Below are 20,821 nucleotides of genomic sequence, written 5' to 3'. Positions count from 1 at the left end.
AAGAGGAAGTGAAATCCTACTTAGCAAATTCATAGCTTTTCAGTGTATCTTGTGGCTTTATGGCATTTCAAACCCTAGGAATGTAAAAGCTGTTTAAGGAGCTGTTGCTGGGTTCAACTAGCTGCAGAGACTGTTAAGTTATTTTTGTTTCTCTTTTATTGCTTAACCTCTGGGGCCTAACTCTGGGCTACCTGATAAAGCAGCCGTTGAGGAACTTTAAACCTTACAAGCTTTGAGTTGATAGATATAGAACAAGGTCTTGTATTAAACAGACATTTTAAAAACATAATTTCAAATCTGGAAATTGATTGTGGCTTGACCTATTTATTTTGAAGAGCTCACTGTTTCTTACTGTCTCTGCTTTGCTGATATTATTAGATCCATTGTTTTTTTACCAGAACTCCCAACTGATAGAAGAAAAATCAATGCAGTGCAAAGCTTGTTGGGCAGCAGCACTTTCATTAGAGTCAGGGCCACAATTTGCTAACTAAGACCAAGTTATAACATTCCCACTTTTAAAGGTTACAAACTCTTGTACTGTGCAGCTCCCAGTACTCTCAGAAGTCCACGATCCAACACATGAAGCAGGCTAGGAACAGAGCAATCTTTTTTTTTAAAAAATCCATATTACACACAGATTTTTTAGTACATGCTAATATGAGAATTGCAGAGAATTACAGATCATACAGAATTTCTTTTCAATGCTGAATTTTGAACAAAGTGGATGTCCAAAGTAACGCTACCCAGGCTTTTTTTTATTATTTATCTACATACCCTTATGCTCACTATTTTAATCACCTTTTGGGCATAATGATCTCTCAGCCTCCTGTTGCACTGTGCATTTGGCACCTGCCCAAATGGTACAGGGGTCTTGGAGGAGGCACCCTTCTCGATGTAGTAGCCTGCGCTAGCTCATCTCGGATTGAGGATGCTCAGAGGTCTGTAGTTCAAACACACGTCTGCCCAGCTAATGGGGTCAGAACATCTTCCTCCAATAATGGATTGGTTCTCTCTCGGGTAAAGTGCCTCTAAGAGAAATTGAGAGAAGATCCATCCTTAAATAAGATTTGATGCAGCCCAGGAGAATGACAATTACAGCTTTTACTAACACTATTCCTAAGGCAAAGTCAAGCTTTATAGGAAACACAGGATGACAGGGTACTCGGGGAGCCTTTCTAGTGTAGTGACTGATAGAGAGGGCCATGCTGTGGAGAAGTTTTGAGAGAGCAAATGCAGCTCACACAGGTGGCTTTGCTGTTGAAGACAGCGAGGGGCTGCCCTGTGTGGGTCACCTTGGTAAAGCCTGAGTTATTTTCTGCTTGTGCTGAGTGCAGCTGGTGATGGCAACAGATGGTTTCAGCCAGCAGGTGCAACACACAGGAGCCACCCCTGGGGTGAAGGTTCAGCGAGGCAGCCAAACTCTACAGTAACGGAGGGGCTTGGAAGGGGCTGCCAAAATAAAGTTAGGAGCACAACTGGAATGCACCCGAGCAGCCTTTTGCCGGGGCTTAGCATGTCCCATGGCAGAAGTCTGAGCCAAGGGGCTCTGCAGAGGTGGTTGCAGTGGGAAGGGTGAGCTCCAACGCCAGCAGCTTCGGCTTGCTGCTGCCTGCAGCGACAGCTGCCTTGTGCGGTTGCTGATCAGACTCACCTCTCCCTTCTGTCCCGGGCCCTGCAGCTCGGCCTGTCCCAAAACACACTGTAATACCTACTGACTGCAGCTATGTCCGTGTCCTCTCCTGTTTTCCCCTTCGCTGAGTGCTCAGACGGAGGCTGCAGGAGATGGAGGCTGCGGGAGGCAGCGCTGGTGCCAGCACCTTCCTGCTGCCTCGGCTGGGAGTAGGTATGAAAAGGCATTTGGGTATCAGGGCTGTCATAGTGGAAAGGGTTGATGCAACGTGGCACGCTGAACTGCAGATGATGGCCTTTTTTTTTTCTCTTTGAGAAAATGCACATCACTTATTATTGATGGCTGAAGAGCAGGAAGAGAGAAATCTCTCCCATTTTACATGCAAGAGTTTGCCAAGGAAGGAGTTAAATGAACAGTGATCTAACGTAGGCATCAAAGAGCTGCACCAGAAGATGACTGTGGCTCTTTACACCCTCAAAACCACAAACCCCAAGGGGGCTGATGTAAAACCAGTGATAAGCTGGGATTTTAACGAACCTCTCGAGTACCTGCCCCGCTTCGGCCAACCTGCCACTGCTCCTGCCACTTGTGTGTAGCAGTCATACAACAAAACCCCTCGGTTCCCCTCAGCACTGCCTGCAGTGAGTAGCACTGGGTAATGGTGTTTGCTTATCCAAGGCGAGCCCTCCAAACCTGCACCAGCAACCGCTGGAGCAGCGTGTCTGTAATTACTGAAAGGGCTGTGTCATTCCTCCTTAATTCATATTTACCGTGCATCCCTCTCAGAGCCTCACAGGGCAAAAGATAAAAGAATACAGGCTCCCGTAGTGTAAACACAGTGCTAAGGGGTAATGAAAATACATTTCCTGAAATGCAGTGCCGTATTTTCTATTATTTAGAAACACCGTACATCATTATTTTAGGGAGAAGTAAAATATGTAAAAACATTTCTGTACATTTCTTCTCTAAAGCTCACACCGAGCCTTTCTTTCCTTTTTTTTAAAGCAGCCATTTAATAAAGCCTGACACTTAGTAGCAATGTTTTGAAATAATTTTTGCTGCTCTGCCAGCAGTTGGCTTTGCTGTGAATCTCTAAAGACAAATCCATCTACAGCAAATCTAGCAAAATTCAGCTCCGTGTTGTATGTCAGGGTTGAGGACTACTTGTCAGCTCTGGCACTGTCAGATTTTATCTTTAAATATGACAGGCAATTTGTTCAGGGAGCACTTCTGAATGACAAGATATAGTGGTGTTGTAAAACATGGCACCTGTGTGGTATGCCCTGCCTTTGTGGACATCAGAGGCTATTGTTTCCTTTGCTATTAGACAGCCACAGTCACACAGTAAGGTGTGTAAAACGTTCACAGAAACCTTTTAAATAGACTAGCAGGAAAGTAGATACCCTCCGGTCATTTAAGTCAGGCCATTTATCATTTTATCTTATAAAACACAGCATTCACTAAAATATGATGTAAGGAGAAAACCAAATGCTCTGCTGAGCAGCGTTGGTTGCAAGCCCAGCCTTTGAACCGGGCTGCTATAAAAGGGTTTATCTTTGAAGTGCCAGACAGGAGAAAAATTAGGATTTTAACTCCTTCCCAATCAGATGGGTGTCAAGAGCCACGCAGAGGGCTCCTGTTGACACACGGGCTGCATCAGGTCCTGCTGCAATACCCAGTGCTTTCTGCGGTGGGGCTTCCTGGAACGGGGCAGTAAGAACAGCTGATGAAACAGTAACACCTGAACTGTTTGGTTTAAAAATAAATACACAGAGGGTCATAGAGGGTAATGATTTTACAGTAAAAAAAAAAAAAAAAAAAAAAAAAAAAACAGATCTAACTATCAAAAGTAAACTGCATACATGCTGTGGGCATGCCACTGCCAAAGTCAATGGGGAGTTCTGCCACGCTGCCAGAGTAGTGTTTGCATGCTGGTGTGAGTAGTCTTCTTCAGAGCATGGTCAGCAATTAGTGAACCCAGTGAAAATCTGATCCTATAAAGACCCTGCATGCAAGCACATCCTGCTCTACCTGCCTCATGAGCAATCCGATGCTCTTGCCCAGCTGACAGCAAGCAATGGGAATATTCTGGAGTAACTGGGAGGGGGCCAAGCAATTCTTTTAAAATTAAAAAAAAAAAAAAAAGCAACAACTCTTGAGACTCTTTTGTTTCTGTTGCCTAAGAAGTGGCCAAGGTATTGTGGATTGAATGCCTTCTGCTCCTGCAAACGCGTGGCAGCAGCATTTGAGCTGCACTCACTGTCCTGGCAGGGACCGAGGCTGTGTTAGGTCAGTGACGTCAAGTCCAGACTGAGGCACTTCTGTGCAGATTTTCTGGATCCAAGAACAAGGAAAGTATCAGAAGGTGTGGTAACACTGTGGTCAAATCAGTGTCCTGCTGTCCATCGAAAGGTTTGCAATATTTGGTACTTTACCTGAAGGCTCGAGTCCTGGAAATGAGTGATTCTGTAAGAACGTTGTTTTGGCTTTCATGGAAGAAGCAAATATTTAGATTTTTCTGCCTAGAATTGAAGCAAACCCTGCAAATTCAAACACTAAGTGGCAAATATAGAGATCCCTATTCAAAAACTTCTGTTACAAACAGAACCACAGTCTTCATTGCTGCAGGCCGGCCTACTGAATAGCACTTAGAGGTGGTTGTACTGGATGTGTGTGTAGCTTTATCATGGCAGTTGAACACAAATGAATATAACTAATGCGCAATAGGGTGGGATCAGGGGTTAAGATGCAGTGTATATGCAACTGGACCCCTCATTGGAAGGATTTGGCATGGCTCAAATAAACTTTTGTGTTTCTTATTCTGAATAGAAATGAACAGCTGTCTTCTCACCTGGGGGTGTAAGCTGTAAAGGAAATTTTGCAGATGAGGAAAGGAGAGAGCCTGCACTATGTCTCCCTCATTGAGAGACAAAATTGTTGTATTCACTCCTAATGTAATTTCCAACTTCAGTAGAAGAATATGACATTTATTTTTAAAATACCGCAATTGTGTTCAGGTATGTATGAATTCACCTTGGATGCTTTTTTTATCTGTTTCCTTTTTATATACAAGGTTGTCATCATTTTAGAACCACTGGGAAAACTGTCAATACATCTTAACTAGGTTAAGATGTTCTGAGAATTAGGTTCATCTTCTAAGATGGTTTCCATAACCGATGAAAAGCAAGAAGCAGCTCCAGGGGATTAGTCATTCCACCTGGTTTTGATATTTATTTCAGGAGAGGATGAGCTTTCTCTGAAGAAGCCTATCCCTTCCTGTTGACTCTAGAGAGCTAAGATAACTTGCTTGTCTGATCTTCAGGTAGCTAAATTTGGCTGAGGAAAGTCCATTTTTAGTCATCTAAATCCCTTGACTTTCCCTCACCTGTTTTTGAAGGATGTTTGCCTTCTCTGCATTCACAAGCACTTGACCATCAGTGGTGCATTACCTTCAAAATGAAATCTAATTCAAAGGACTTAAAAACAAGGAGAAAGATCTTCTTGTAACTACTAGTGATGGATGATTGCTATGGTCACACAGAGCAACATAAATCTTGGTGGCACGCCCAACAATAAAAAGCAGACAAATTCAGCATCTCAGGGCAGCCGTGTATTTAAGCACAGGAGAGACATACAGGGAAAGGTTTTTAGACCTTACCTCCATTAGGAGGGCAGATAAACACCCAGTGAAGTAATTTTGCCTGCCCATCACTGAATAATGTGCTCTGAAATGGAGAGCTACACTGCACTTCCACTCTCTTCAAGCAAGCGGCCTTGCCAGCAGTTTTTGAGAGAATGTAATGAGAGAAGAAATCCCCTCAAACATTCAGGCAACCACATACATCCCAATTACCTGCCCCAAATAACTGAAGCTGCTGTGTGTAATTATCAGTTATCTGCCTGCTGAAGTTCACTAGTAATTAGATATAAAGTACCTGACATGTTTTCCAAATGTGTATTCACCATTTCCAAATGGTGTCTGTGTTGTGCAGCGGTATAAAAAGCACTGGGGCTAAGGTGTGGGAGGGAATTTTTTAAAGGTGGAAGTTGAAAGTCTGGGATAAAAGTGGGCTAATCAGCAGTGAAAGCAAAAGTAGCCCTGTCTCACAGGCTGTGCCCCAGTGGTCGGTGTATGATCTTTTGCACTGATAGCAGTTTCTCTTCTAAAAGTTGAGTATTTGTATTACAGGAAAAGCAAGATGCACCAACTAGGAAGGAGTAGTTCATCATATTAAGCACTCTACAAATGCAGTGCACTGGTGAGCATCCTTTAGTAGTTCCCTCTATAGATAGTCCACAAAAGACCTAACTCAATGCTATCTGCAGTAAAAGGGTATTTGGGGTGTTTTTAGTGGGAATAGTAGTTTTCTGCTTTCGTGGGCTCCTTGTGTCCTCAGTTTACCTCAGAATAATAGTTTAAAATAGCCAGGAATGGCTTCCTTGGCAGGGAAAATTCACAATTAACTGAAGTACGAGATGCCACTTCCCTCTAAGGACAGAGCTGTAGTAAGTCCGAGATGACATGGGAAATGAGGGAACAAACGGGGAATGGAAGCAAATATGCACAAGCTACATTTACTTTCCAGCTGCTCAGGAGGAAGCCTTGAGTCTGTGGCAATGGAGAGCACTAGAAAAGGGACAGGAGGGAGCTCAAAAGAGGTTGGAAGAACCAAGCAGTCTTGAAGGCGGAAAGGTAGGTGGGAATGCTCCTCCACACTTTGAATTCATGGTGTTTTGCAGTAAGTCATGCTTTTGGTAGAATAAGCTGAGATTTACTTTCTGTGATTAATAGAGGAATCCAATTCAAATGTGGCAGTTTCTCAGCATGACTGTTCCATCTGTAGGAACCAGGCCTTGGTACCTTGTGGACAGAGCTTGGCTTGGGAAGGCAGGCTCTGTCACTTGCTCCGAGGTGTTTTACCTGTCTCCTCAATGGGGAGAAGCCTCTGAGGATGCATTTTCATCATTTGTCCACCTCTAAGTTGTTCTAAAGAGTTTTGAATTTATGGCCAACTTTAATCAAACGTGAAAGAGAAATTCAAGAGCTGGAGAGGAAAGCTGAAGTTCGAAAAGTTTGGAAAGTAGCAATGGAGAAGAGTTGTACAGAAGTTTCTCCTCCAAGGAGAAGGCAGAACTTGACCATCACTGTCCCGTTGCAGCAGCCATCTGGTCAGTCAGTCACAGCGTGGTCGATCTCCTGCACAGGGGAAATATTGAACATGGAGAGAGCTGGACTCTTGTGGTGAGGGGATAGGGGCAGGGATTTTGGTGACAAAAAAAATCCAATCCATGGGAAATCAGGCTTCATTAGTTCTGCTGCTCATGAAACAACTTATTTCTGGTAGCCCTGGGAAAAGTCTCTCTATTTTACACTTATAAATCAAGCTTATTATTATTTAAAGTGCTTTGGCTGTATAAAAGCTAATGTTTTTCCAGGTTCCAAAGAATTCTGTACAATGGACGCATGTTCGTAACTGATGTATGCTTGTAACAGTCGGTGCGGCACTTTGGGTAGAACTGGGGTATGTGTTGAGCATTTCAGCCCCAAGTCAGCAAAGCTGACCTGATGGATCAGGTCCGATGCTTTGCATCTCAGTTTTCTAACTGTTTGAGCAGATGTTATTTCTGAAGAATAAATCATTTAACCTGGTTTCCTAAGGATTTGGGATGTCTGCAATTGCTCTGTATGCTCACACATACGTCTCTTAGTTCTGATCACCCAAAGACCTATTTAAACTAAATTTAACTGAAGCAGGAGGTATGTTTCTGCAAGTTTTGTGAAGCTAGAAAAGAGGCATTATTAGTACTAGAAAGGAAAAGGCTGTTTTGATAACTCAGTCCTAGCAGAAATCAAGCCCTTCAGAGGCATTAAATAACAAGACAGCTTCACAGCAAATAAGAATTCATGGCTCATATGGCTTAGAAAACTACCTGTATCTGTTAGGTTAATAAAGCTTTAAAAAAAAAAAAATTCATATTAAAAAAATTGTTCAGAATTCTTACTCCAAAATGGTCTTGGATCTTTTTCTTGCTAAGGGACACATGTGGCAGCCGACACATTGATACAGACATGAACTAGCGTCATCCAGAAGCAATGCTGGTTCTCTCGCTGGCCGTGGGGCTGTTAGGAAGCCTGGCTGGCCACAGGATCCCTCCCCTGGTCACCTTTCTGTACTCCCAGGAGGGGAACAATGAAAGGAAAGTTGGCCCAGACATACTAATCTGAGTCCTAGGATGAGGAACAAATTGCTTGTCAAATCGCAGTATTATGAGAGATAATGTTTCTGTTACTCATACAAAGAGTTAGCAATTACATTGCAGCTTTATTTTGGTTTGCTTTTCTTTAAAATCAAATGAATATCAATCTACAATCAATAAAGAAAGTTGCCTATAGGCAGTTTTGCCTTCGAATCTACTTCATGGATCAGCTGCTAGTAATTTATACAGAGTCAATAAGACACATTTCAAAAGTGAGGTTTTTCTCCCAAAAGGCAAAACTGCTCTAATTTACAGCTTGATATGAACTGGGCAAACAACATACACCTGAAGTAAATGTAATTTCTAATTTACAAGCAACTCCAGTAAAAGATTAGATCTGATCTGCTCTCTATGCAAGTAATCTATGGATATTTATATTATGATAACTGGAGAGCATAAATTGCTTTTGTTTTTCCTTTTGGGTATCTCTTTCATTTGTTTGTTTAGCAAAGCCTGCAGGGGAAACGAGAACAACTATAATTACAGTCACAGTTACAAGTTGTGGGGTCTGTAGATAATAAGCTACAAGGCATTTCTATTGAGCTTTTTTATTATTATTTAGTTAAAGAATGCTTTTTCCCCAGACGATCCATCTGTATTTTGTAGGAAGGAGAATCAAAGCAATAGCTGTCAAATATCTGTGAGATAGCAGATTTACAAATTAATCCCATTGCTTGGTATTTCCACAAAGGTTGCAATCCGTAATTGGTGCTAGAAACTATAATTAACTTATTAGAAGCACTCTGGCAGTTAGGTGTGCAAAATGGCAGCAGGTGTGTAATATCATTAGAAATACTCGGTATAAAAAGCACCTCTGAGTTTTATCCCTTTAGTTTCATGCTACCAGCTGCCAATTTGATTGGTTAAGTAGTTTTGGGCCGTGCAATACTCTTTCTTTTGGATTGATGTGTTTATTACTTTTTATGACAGGGGATCCCAAGGCAGATGTTCAATAAAGAAACAAGCTGCTACAGACCAGAGTAAAGAGATAGGTGGTGTAGATGCAGGAAATTGGGAAAGTTATCATATGCAGTAAGTTGTTATTGAAGATTTTGCTCCCAGCATTTGTAGCAGTTGTGTTATATGCTCTTCCACAGACAGTAATCTAACAGGGAATTATTGAAAGCCAAGTGCCAAGATTTTAAATTGCACTATATGATCTGGAGCTGCTACTCAAACAGGGAGCTGGAGCTTTGAAATTATAAAGATGTGGCTGTGCCATTTTTAGGAGAAATGTGTGTCAACTGTTTGAGCTGGTTTGCTCATGCACAGCCTTTTCTCACCGAGAAAGATACACAGCTGAAGCTGTTTTCCTTTGCACCTTATGTAATCATAAATGTTAGGACAAAGTAAGTGAAAATCATTACTTGGAAGGAAAATAGCTCAGAATGTGGATAAAGGGAGAACAAATTCGTAGTTGTGTAGAGGTCTGATTTATGCATCAATCAAAGCCAAGTTCTGCTCTATTGTCACCAGCAAAAATGCGGGATCATCACATTTGGGTGAATGGGGACATACAGATGGATCCACGAGAAAAGCAATAAGGGAGACAGGTTTTTTAATTCCTGTAACTGCTCACAGCTTGGTTTGTGTTTTGTGCAGTTTTAAGGGGAAGAGAAAATACAAGTTTCTTTCATTGCAGTCAGAAACTTTTGAACACTCCTGTAGGGAAAAAGCAAATACTTTCTGGAGAGACTTGTTGGCATAGCACAGCATCTCCTTTCAAGTGCTTTAAAAGGAAGCAATAGAATGTGATTGACAGAAAAATTTCCTTTTTAATTGTTTTGGTGTATTGTGCTGGTTTTGTGACTTTAGTTTAGCGTATTACATCCAGGTAGGAGGAGAGCTAATTCATGAAAGAGATTTTATTTTCTAATTTGATTTTTGTTAATACCCCTAAAGCCTCCAGAGGCAGATGGCCAACACGTTTGGATGACATTGAGAGCAAAGTGTTCTGCTCCGTCCATGTTCTTTAATCCACTGCTTCCTTTATTTTTTTACCAGCAAATATGAGTGTCATCCCTGAAACAGTATTCTTCCACCTGTGTTTTGAAGGGATCAGTGTCTCGCTCTGCCTTTTGCCACCGCTGAAATGCTTCCTGCCATAGCCCTGTAATCTTCTGACCTTTCTGAGGCTCAGCTGTTCAAACTCCAGTGGGCACAAAACGCTGCCCTGCCTTCTCCCGCAAACAAAGAAGGTGTGACCAACCTTGCCATCCCGAATTTTCCCACTCCCGTGTGTGTTAACAGTCACTTGAAACCTACCTCTTTGCTCGTAAGACCGTTGCAGACTTGTTCCAGCCTGCCTCGGAGGCGCTGCCTTTCTGTACCCTCTGCTTCTTCCTATTTGTTTTGTTTATAAATTAAAGCACGGATTGTAAGGAGAAAAATGGTTTCTTGCCATCTGTGGGATGAAATGTTTTCCAAACCCCCCAAAAGTCCTGAGGGCTGCAGGACTTCCCATGGCCTGAAAAGGCAGACGTCATGAGCTGGGGCAGGTCACTTCCCAGCTCTTCCATTCTTTCAAGTGGAAAGCTGTTGAGCTCTTGAGGGGAATAAAAAAGAAAAAGCCCCAGATATTATTAGATTTATTGTAATTATTAGATTATATGTCAGACCAGGCTAAACAACAAATTATATATGATATTTAGAATGTCTGTAGATTTCAGTGTAATTAGCAGTAGACACTGAGATAGGCTGACGCTAGAAATAATGAAGAGAAATGCCAAAAAAAGAAGTGGTGATGACCAGAAGTGGTGTTATTGTGAGAGGCAAACACAAAATTTGAGAGGGCTTTCAGTAGCAGGATGTATCGTGTGTCTCAAAGCACTAACAAAGAGTTGGAAGAGACAATGCCGACCTCAGGAGCTGAGGAGTAGAGGGACAAGGGAGATGAGAATCATGCTAAAAAGCAATATAAGCAGTTGTGGGAAGTGACGTTTTTAAAACAAACCACTGTGGTTCCTGTATTGTACAAACCTAATAAGACATAGTGAAAAATATTGGATTTATTTTTACAAGTTAAAAGTGACCTTGTTGGCCTTATGAATGGATTGACTTCTCACAGTACCTCTTAAGGGCATTAGGGTTATGACTAACTCATAAAAATAAATCCAATATTTTCCCCTTGGCCATGTCATATCCAGTGTTGGAATTCAGCTGTGAGAACTGGTGGGGCTCTGACTTTCATTTAGTTTGACCTCCCATTATGAGGAGTACTCGGCTCTCAATCCTGGTGGGCTGCAGCATAATTCCAACAGCGGTCATATCACATACTGAATGGAAATAGAGAAAAAATCCCAGGAAGGCCTAGAAAATAGAGGGTCGGGCAACAAAGTATATAACTGAAAACAACATATAAAAGGAGTAAGACTTTCAGATACTGATACTTTTTTTCCTTCCCTGTTTTTCATTTGACCTGCATAGCAAATCAAGGCTGTTACATTATACACTCAGTATGGAGAAAAAAAAATCCTAGCTGATGACTTACCTCTTGCAGATATTCCATTCTGTTAGAGTCAGAGGAGCATTAAAAAAAAATCTAGTCAAGAAAATAAGTAGAGAATAAGTGGTTTAAAATGTACATGAGGGCTTTAAAAGTGGCAGACACCCCAAACTAGTATTTGTGATAGCACAAGATCTCTACCAAGCAGTGACCTTGTCCGAAGCAGTTGGAAAACACAGTTTGCTTCGGCATCCTTGGATGCCTGCAGCTATGGATGAGAAGCTTTGTTCGCTCACCTTACTAGGCTGTCTACCACTGAAGGCCTGTATTGGCTTTGTGCATACTTCAGAGGAAAGCAGTCCTGCTGTAGTTACTGCAAGGCATAGATGAGTAAAGGTTCGTTTTAAGTGTCTAACAGATGTGCTCTTTTTGTAACCCATGTATTCCACATCTCTGCCCTGCGTGATGACCATCCCCTTCCTAACAGGCTCAGATAAGGCTATATTCTTGACTGAGTTACTTTTCAAGCTCCAGTGCATTCATCTGGACATAGTCTTGGGCAACTGGCTTGAGGTGGTCCAGCCTGAGTAGGAAATTGCACCAAGTGACCTCCAAAGGCACCTTCCAGCCTCAGCCACTGTGTGATTCTGATACCATCATCCTGAATCCAAGCTGTCTAGGCTGATTTACCTTGTCAAGAAATACAAGGTGGACAGAAAACCAGTTAATGACATAGGAGTGGTGTTAGTGTGTTAACAAGAAGGTTTGGCCATTAAAATTAGCCAGGCCAACTACAATAGAAGCAACATGAGATTAAAGATTTCCTGCACTATGACTGCCCTTGCAAGGATAAACCCTAAACTAGTTTAATTTGGATTCAGCACAAAGTCTAGTGCAAAGAACATATAAATCCATGTATCTGTGTTTATCTGAAGCCACACTGGATTCCAGCCTTGGTTACTGCGAGGTCAGTTTTGCCATTGTTCAGTGTTGCCCTTTCTCCTCACAAATGTTCCCCCACCAAGTTGAGCAGCATGCTGAATTACAACTGTAGAAAATCACCAATGACATGCATATGCTGTAGGCATTTTTGAGGTTGCAGGGCTAACAGTAAATATTCACACTTAAAATATTGAATTTAGGTTTATATGCCATGGAAATGTTGAGTACCTTCTTTGCTTTGTTTCCTCTGCTTCTGCTTTTCCCATGACTCTTTTATTACACTGAGCAAGTTCCATATCTGTAACATCCAGAAGTTGATGAGTTCTCATGTTGCATTTCCTTATTTTTCTCTGAAAATTTTCAATGAGTATTATTTTACCTGCATTGTTTTGGAGTCCCAAGTATTCCCATAGTCAGATCAATCATGGGAAAAATTTCATTCCTCCACCCAGAGATGCAGGGTTCCAGCAGTCTGACAGATTTCAGCCCCGCTCCGTGCTGCCTGGTCTTGTAGAGGATGAACGGTGGGCTTTCCTCTGGAACAGCCCATGGCCCTTATTGTGCCCCAGGCCAGGCAAATACCGTGCTCTGAGCATCACGGTGACCTCTGCAATCGCTGCCTCACGCTAAAAGGTGCTTTGGCATGTAAGCTGTAACCACAGATTTAGCTTTCTTTATGAGACACCATAGTCAGGATTTAAAGGTGTTTTTCCTAAATGTGACAAACAAGCCTGCTGAACCAGCTAAGAATTGTTATTTATATAAACTGGCAGTGATGTTACCTTGTATAAAATATGTTTAATTCTAACCAATGCATTTTTGAGTTATAGTTTCCATAAATATTTGTGAATACATTATGATAAAATCTAAAACCTTGGCAACAGTTAAAAGGAGAGAGTTTGCAGATAAAAATCAATATTGCCTGCAGTATCCCAAGAGAACATACTGCTAGTGAAGTTTAAATTAGCTTTGCCCTAAAATCCAAGACATTCCTGCAGCACACTTTAAAGCATCTTAAAGTGTGAAGGAGTTAAGCTAATTACTGTAGCATTTGAAGACAAGACATTTGTAAAATTAATGGGCTAAAGTCTGCAGTCTTTTCATTCAGCAAAAATTCCCACTGCAGTTGTGTGTTTATAGAAGAGCTGCAGAGTTTGGTCCCCTGCTTTCAGACAGTGGCATCTAGCAACAAAATACTCCAAATACCTTTTTCAGCAAGTCATGCAGCCCGTTCGGAGCAGCTCTGCAAAGCAAAACATGTGTGCTAAAGGCCTGAAGTCCATGCTATGGGTGTTTCAGGGAAGTTTACATGAAATTAGCTCAGGTCTGGTGCCATACAGCAAGTGCTCCCCTGTGGCTGGAGAACATCCCTTCAGATTCACCTGAGAGGAGCCCAGCTCGCCCAGTGGCTTTCTGCTCTGTGGTGTAAACCAAAGCATGGCGAGTGGTGGTGTTTGGGAGAGTCACCTCAGGAGCATGCTCCTCATCTGAATGAAAACACCACCGTAGAGATGTGATGAGTGAAGGAGAGCTGTGGTAGTAGCCCCAGGTAGCATGAGCCCCCTGCAGTAATGCTACCCTGCTTTACCTTTCCCTTGAGGTGTGATGCTGAGTCCTGCACAAAACTGAGGCTGGCAGAGCCCTTGGGAAGGCACATGGCTGCAAACTGCTCTTCTTTCTCAGCTACTTCAGCAACGAGCAGAAGTAGCTGGTGTGAGGGCAGGGATAGCATTTACCTGGGAAACCCAGAGCCCTGTGCTTGGGTCAGGCACGAGCTCTGTTCAGCAGCTTCATTCTTGCTCGGTGTTGAAGTTCTCACACTAGGACATGACTACAGAATACAGATAAATAGGGAGGAATTCAGTTAACAGCTTCTTTTGTGAAGTGTTAGAAGGATGCAACCCTCTGCTGAAGTATTTATAAGGCAAAGCACTGGTGCTCTGCAATCCATTGGCACCACTCTCACTGCAGAAAGCACTGACCTCTGAGCTCAGGCTTCGAAAGGCAAGTTGTCTGCTAGTCAGTTGATCCCAGTCTGTTTCTCCTCTAAACCAGTCAAAGTCAGTAGGGGAATTACAGAGGAGACTGCAGCAACTTGTGCTGCCCCCTTAACGACGAGTAGCCTTGTTCCTTCCAGGCTGCAGGGACATTTCTTCCACATCTGTTTTTTAGCTGAAGATTTTTACAAGGCATTCACAAATGTGAAAAAAAATTAGTATATGATGTGAACATTCACCCAGCTGCATCTTGCCATGCTTTATTTTGGCTATGGAAGCTGCTAGCTGGAAAAAGGTCAGGATAACTATAACAGACTTCTGGGTTCTTGCTGTTTGAGAGACTCCAGACTTCACTCACCTTAAAAAAAAAGCATTGCTTTGGTTTCCTGACAGGTAGGGCTCAATTAACGGAAATTAAAAGTTGGTTTGAGATCGAGGGTGGTTGGCTGGGTGTGGGAGAGGATAGCTGGCTCAGAATTTACTGCATGGACTCTGCTGTAAAATGCTAAGATACATGTTTCACATTTTTTATCTAAATATAATTGCATTTCTGAGTGTTGGCCAGATGAAAAGAAACAGTGCACCAGATGCAACACACACACACACACACACACGTATTTCCCTGCCCTTCGCCTTTCTAGAAAAATCTCGTCCTTCCAGTAGATTCATTTTCGGATGAGGTTGCTTGTCTTTTTCCAGTTCATAGATGGAGTGAATAACTGAAGTCAGACTGGCAACAGTCATATAGAAAATTGTTCAGACTCCCAGGAAAAGTGAGATAATTGCACTTCTTACAGCTATCAGCCAATACAGCTTAGTTTCACTGGAGCAGTGACTGTTAGTATTTGGTTTCTTCCCAACTGCAAATTGAGGAAGGTTTTGAAATAAAATTTTCTAACTGTTCCTTAGTCCTTTGCCATGTTCTTAGAGTTTGCAGCAATTTCCCAAGTAACAAGCCTTTATTATTGCAAACCCTATATTAAAAATGCTTATGTAGTTGCTGCGCGGCTCACCAGCCTTTTGCAGAGTGTCTTTAGTGCCTGTGCGCTTACAAGTTTATTGATTCCAACCACGGTCTGAATCTGTCCCCTGCCTTTAAATTCTTTCAGCGTTTTTTGATGCATCAATAACCTGTGAGTCTTTTACCTGCTTTCTTGCAGCTGTTTAGTGTCTCAGTCACCCTTTTGGCTCGTAGTAGGAGCCTTCAGACTTCCCTTGTAGCTGCCTGTCTGCACGCAGGTAATAGCAATGCCTGTGAGCGCCGGGTCCTGGCACGCAGGACTTCCCCTGTTCATCCCCAGCAGCTGCCCTTTTAGCGCAGGCTGGAGAGCTCACAGTCTCCTTGACAGATTCCAGAATGTCCTCTCTGAATTGTTTCTTCCCTGGGGTAATCTGAAGGAATTTGCCTCAGATGACCGCATTCAAGCAAATCTCACCCTTACATTTCACTTTAGTCAATTTAAAACTCACACTTTATGTGGCCTTGGCTGCATAGCTTATGTCATCCTTCACCGCAATACAGACCTGCTCCTATCTCGTTACAAAGTGCTCAGCTCTGCCACCAGGTTTGATATACACATACAGAGCTATACTGAATTATTAAGGGTTTCACTTAAACCAGCAAGGCTCGGGAAGTTTTGAAATTCTATCTTTAATGTGACCTGCAAGGTTTAGGTACTAGAGATGTCTCTCAACAGTCGATGCTTTTAATACACTCTGTGCTGCAGTAGTTTATCAGAATGGGAAATTGGAAAGGATGGCGCTTCAAATCTGCAGCAATTATATGGAATCTGAGGTAGATATATGTATTCTGACTTCGGACATCTCTGGCTCTATTGCAGCTTGGCTGCAACAAAAAAATTAAAGACCTTTTCCTCTTATGTACATAAACACTGAAATCCTCAAATCTTCCTTGTCAGACAAAAGCCTGGGCATTCCATGATAATATTTTTCATGTGCCTTACAGTAGGAATTATTCTGAGTGTTCAACTTTGCCTCAGTAGGTCAGAGATGATATTCTTTTTATACAGATCTTTAATATAAGCAATATTCTCTCTCACCCCTGACTCATAATACAGCAGTTTTCCTTCAAAGCGTAAATTAAAGTGAAGCCACAAAAGGGTCATTAATGGACTTGGTAGAGTCAATATCGAGGGTATCATGTACTGCCTGTTTAATATTAAAAGCAAAGTCAATGGAAGTATGGCCTTAATATATGTGGGCTTTGTGAATACCAAAGAGATTGTGGGGAAAGTTTAAACTTAGGAGTGTGCAGAGAGATGAAACAGCTTGTGAGGAAGCATAATGTTGGGGTTCATTCCTGAAAACCCAGGAAAATACATGCCTGCAGTTAGGATTAGCAGAGGATTAGCATGGTGTCATCCACTGTATTTCATACTTGGAATTTTGAAGAATTCTGGTGGAGGGAAAAGATTTGTAGTTCCAGAGCTGCCATTTGAACAGCAATATCCAAATAACTGGCTAATCTTATCCTTCAAAATAATGAATGAAAAGGCCAGGATGCCATAGCAAAACCCTCTGCAGAGCATACTTTGCGAGAGAACTAGTAAGACACACAATGTAACTTCATTCTGCTTACGGAGTGTGAGACTTTTAGAGGACCAATTAAAAGAGACTTAAAATGCAATTAAAGGAGAAATCACTTGGCAACAGGGCATTAGCTATCTCTCCAATCAGCATTGCATTAGTGAGCCTTTAGGAAGAGATTTGCTGGTGGATAAAATCTTTGCAAAGCATAACAGCATGGCTGAGCGATGGCAGCTGATAGGCGCTGGGAGAAGCTGGCCTCCAGGGAAGGGACCCGGGCTGTGTTCTTCTTGTGCTGGGATGTGAACAGTGCCAAGTGCTGGGAGAGAAAGCAGATCCATAGAGCTGGCTGCACTGGAGAACAGAGGCCACAACTTGCAGCACATCTGGCCCTGCAGAAGCCCACAGTGCCACCCGGCTGGTCTGCAGCAAACCGCCAGCAGAAAGGATGCACTAAGCACTGCGTGGGAGACCAAGCGGCATGCACAGGGCTCGTGCCAGTGCACAGCACTCTCACTAATTTAACAACAAACAATTATTATCTTGGTATACAATCGCATCTTCAGCTGGCTCAAATGTCTTCTATCAGGTGACATGAAGGTGCACAGATTTGGCATAACTGCTTGCTAGACCAGGGCCTGAGGCATCTTTATGTCAGAAAATGACCAGCTTCGGTCTTTGGAGTTGGGCTGTTTGACTCATCATGGTGTCTGGAGGGGACATGGATAGTGATTTTTTCAGAAAGGAGGCTCAAGGTTTTACCATGGTGAGATTTCAAAGATTTCTTCTACTTCCTTCTTTGTAGGATCTTGGCTACACAAGGGGTTTCTCCCAAGTGTTGACTGTCCCAGTCTTCTCTTTTTCAGCACGTACCATCAAGGAAAAGAAGTCATTTTCCTTTGCCAACATTCCTTGTGGTTGAGATTTCCTTCTGAAGCTATTAAACCCTGAGTTCATTTTTTACGGGGAGGAACCAAATGGGAAGACCAGCGAAGGTGGTTTTGTTGGAGGTGCATTGCTGGACAAACAGCACCACACTAGGTATGGGGACAAATTCTGCTTTCCTGAATCTGGCCTTATGCTCAGCTAGCATTGCTGTACTCTGATCTCACATTTTTCTAGAAATTGCACTATTGATCAAGCAGCCAAAATTTGGATGGGAGAAGGAGACGGGGTACATGCTGTTTGCATCTGGGTAGGCCACTCCTGCATCACTTGTAGCATACGAACGGGTCAAGCTCTCTTACCCTTCTGGCAAATGGTACTGGAGGAGGCAGCCCTTCTGCTTCTACAACTGCCAGTGCAGATCTGAATACCAGTCTGGGTGTCCCTGGGAATGGCAGACACCGGTGCCATGCCTCAGCTCTACTTCAGTGGGCTCCTCAGTAAAGCTGCAGGGGACGAGGAAGGTGGGGAGGTGTGTCAACACGCCTTGCTCCTGCACCATGGACTTACCCCTGAAGGGCACCTCTGTACTGGGACAAGGTGATATTTCAGATATTGCTTAAAGTTTCTGTATGTTGGATTTTGAGCCTGGGAGCCATAAACCAGAAAAGTCTGAAGAAGATAAGATGAGCACTTGTACTAAGAAAATACCAAAGGCAGAAACAAGGATTTTTTGTCGTTGTTGTTTTCTTCTTTGTTTTGTTGTTTTTTTGAGGAACAAATCAGTACATAGCAGGTGTGTGTGTGTGTCCAGAAAAAAAGGACTTAGCAGGAACTTCCCTTTGTGAAGTTAAGGGCTGCAGCCCCAGAGCTGAGCTTGACCTCGGGACCTGACCCAGGCAGTGCTCCTTGACCTTGGGACGGACAGCCTGCCGCGGCCTGCAGCTGAATTGTGCCTGATGCTCTCCTTCAGATGAGGTGATAAATGCCATGAATGTGGCTTTATCAATAGATGGGAGATGGCCTTTTAAATATCTACATCTGCTTAGGCACTGAAGGCTGTGAGTGAAAATGTACATTTGGGTACTCTGCGGTCACAAACTGCGGCCTGCTTTGTTCAGCCAGGGGTTCTGCTCTGCTTGTACACGTGGCTCTGCACGACACAAAAATAGTTTTAATTGTCTGTAATGTATGGCGAAGAGCCACGGCGACAAACTGCTTCCCACTGTCTCATGCCAGAGCCGATCCCTGAGAAGCTGTGGTCGGCCACGGCTCCGGCCCAGCACCAGGCCGCAGCGTGACAAATCCTGGGACATGCGGCAGTGGCGGCACCGGGATTCCTGCGGACACCAGAGAGACACCATAAAAATACGTGTCTCTTCTGAGTTACATCTAAAAAGTAATCTGTGCTAAATGCAAATCTGAGTTACATGCAAAAAAACCCTGTCAATCCCAGGGTCCGTTGCACCTCCTTTTTTCCTGCTGTTAGCCATGTGCTACTACTAACAATGTGCAGAAATGAACACTAAATTATTTTTCTTTTCCTACTGCTGATTGTGTTTCAGAACATTCTTGAGCATTTCTTAGCAAAATGGCTCCAGATTTGCATAAGTACAGCTGTGCTGGTTTTTCAGATTTTAACAATGGGTATTTAATATTTTGTTGCTGTTTTGTGGCTTTTTGTGTGTGTGTGCAGGGAAATACCTGAAGAGAATGCAGAGCCAAAGCACGGCCATTTTACTTTAAGCTCTGTTGTGTGGACAGCAGTGAATAATTAAATCATCCACACCTTACCTAGAATGAAAGGAAGGCTGTTTACTCGTGCCTGCCCCTGAACACAGCGGAGTGCTGGAAGGCCACTTGTTCAGCCAAAGCACGGTGAACCTGAGCTGCAGAGCCTCGCCGTGAAGCGTGGGGCTGACGTTCCAATTTAGAAGCATCACGGAAAATCTTAATCAGTGCAACCAAATTAGCAGAGGGAAGCTTTTACACCATGTTCATTGTTTACGCTTATCATTTTTAATAAATTTTAAATGCTTTTACAGGTGTGGAAATAGGCATATTACCAAGATAATTTTCTTAATTGTAGACATCTTAGATTGAGATGTGACATTCACTGTAGTTGCCTTGCTTTATCTCACAGCTTTCTGAAAGCCATCTAGGTTTCCAACATCATCTCTGTGGCACAAGTAGTCTCTTGATTGACATATCTCCAAATAAGCCTTTGAATAGCTTTCCATATTGGCCTTGAAATAATTCAGATGTCAAATTACCTCTTGCCAGACTTCCTGACTCCACCAGGCCCCTTGAATATGTTTTTTAAAGTATTTAGGGGGAAAATATTAAATTTTTTCTAAGCTGGGTCAGGGTTCATAGTATTTGCTAATAAAGAGGCAGGCAAGGAAGATATTTACTTGGGGAAGGCTTTTGGGGTATTTTGTGCAACAGCTGCAGGTTGGGACAGCCTTTGGTTTGTGTTTCTGTGCTTTGCATGCCTCCAGCTTTTGGCATCTTTGCATTTTTCTCCCGTTTTTCTTTCAAGACAAATAAGGAAACATTTTTCAGTCTTTTCACCTTTTAGCAAGGCCCATCTATTCAAAGTTCATGTTGAACCACTTTGCAGTTTGACAAGGAGCGTGCTCCTGCTTCTCATTTTGTTCCCTTAGAACTCACTTCCAGCTGAAATGCACGGAAAAGCACAGAGCCCTTCTCACCACTGTGAGCACTGGTAGGCTTCTGTCTGCCACGTTGTGCTGCACGCTGCTTTGCAGCTCCTTAACAATCGCTCTTCATAACACTTGTGCAATGCAAGTAGCCCCGAGGAATGATACGTGCTCTTGGCTTTTGTGCACAGAGGCAGCCACATCTCCCTGAGCTGCTGGAGAATTATTGTCTGGTTAAGGATTGCCCTAATTACTGGTTGCTCTTTCTGAGTGGACATTATAATAAATTCCCTCTTGACATTGTTCTACTAAATACTGTGCTGTCCAAGGGCCAAATTTTGATCTTTATCAAAAAATCCCACAGTCTTGCTGTGGTCAGTACCCTTCATAATCCAGCACGGGTCTCCTGCTGAAGGACCTGGTGGAAAGCAGGAGTTTCCCTGGTAATTACTCA

General features: G+C 42.9%; 1 protein-coding gene across 1 annotated transcript in view; it reads left to right on the top strand.

Moving 5' to 3' along the window:
• The first annotated feature begins 4,584 nt into the window (after positions 1-4,584).
• The window catches only part of LOC311443264 (uncharacterized protein), an 82,197-nt gene continuing 65,960 nt past the window's right edge, over positions 4,585-20,821 (top strand). The window contains exons 1-3 of the mRNA XM_084533326.1: positions 4,585-4,647; positions 5,820-5,889; positions 6,217-6,323. Coding sequence (XP_084389452.1) covers positions 5,877-5,889; positions 6,217-6,323 — 120 coding nt within the window. The 5' untranslated portion in view covers positions 4,585-4,647; positions 5,820-5,876. The remainder of the gene's footprint in view (positions 4,648-5,819; positions 5,890-6,216; positions 6,324-20,821) is intronic.

The sequence above is a fragment of the Aythya ferina genome, assembly GCF_964211825.1.
Source record: "Aythya ferina genome assembly, chromosome: 12".
NCBI lineage: Eukaryota > Metazoa > Chordata > Aves > Anseriformes > Anatidae > Aythya > Aythya ferina.
Note: the sequence above shows the minus strand (reverse complement) of the source record. Positions and strands in the feature narration are given on the sequence as shown.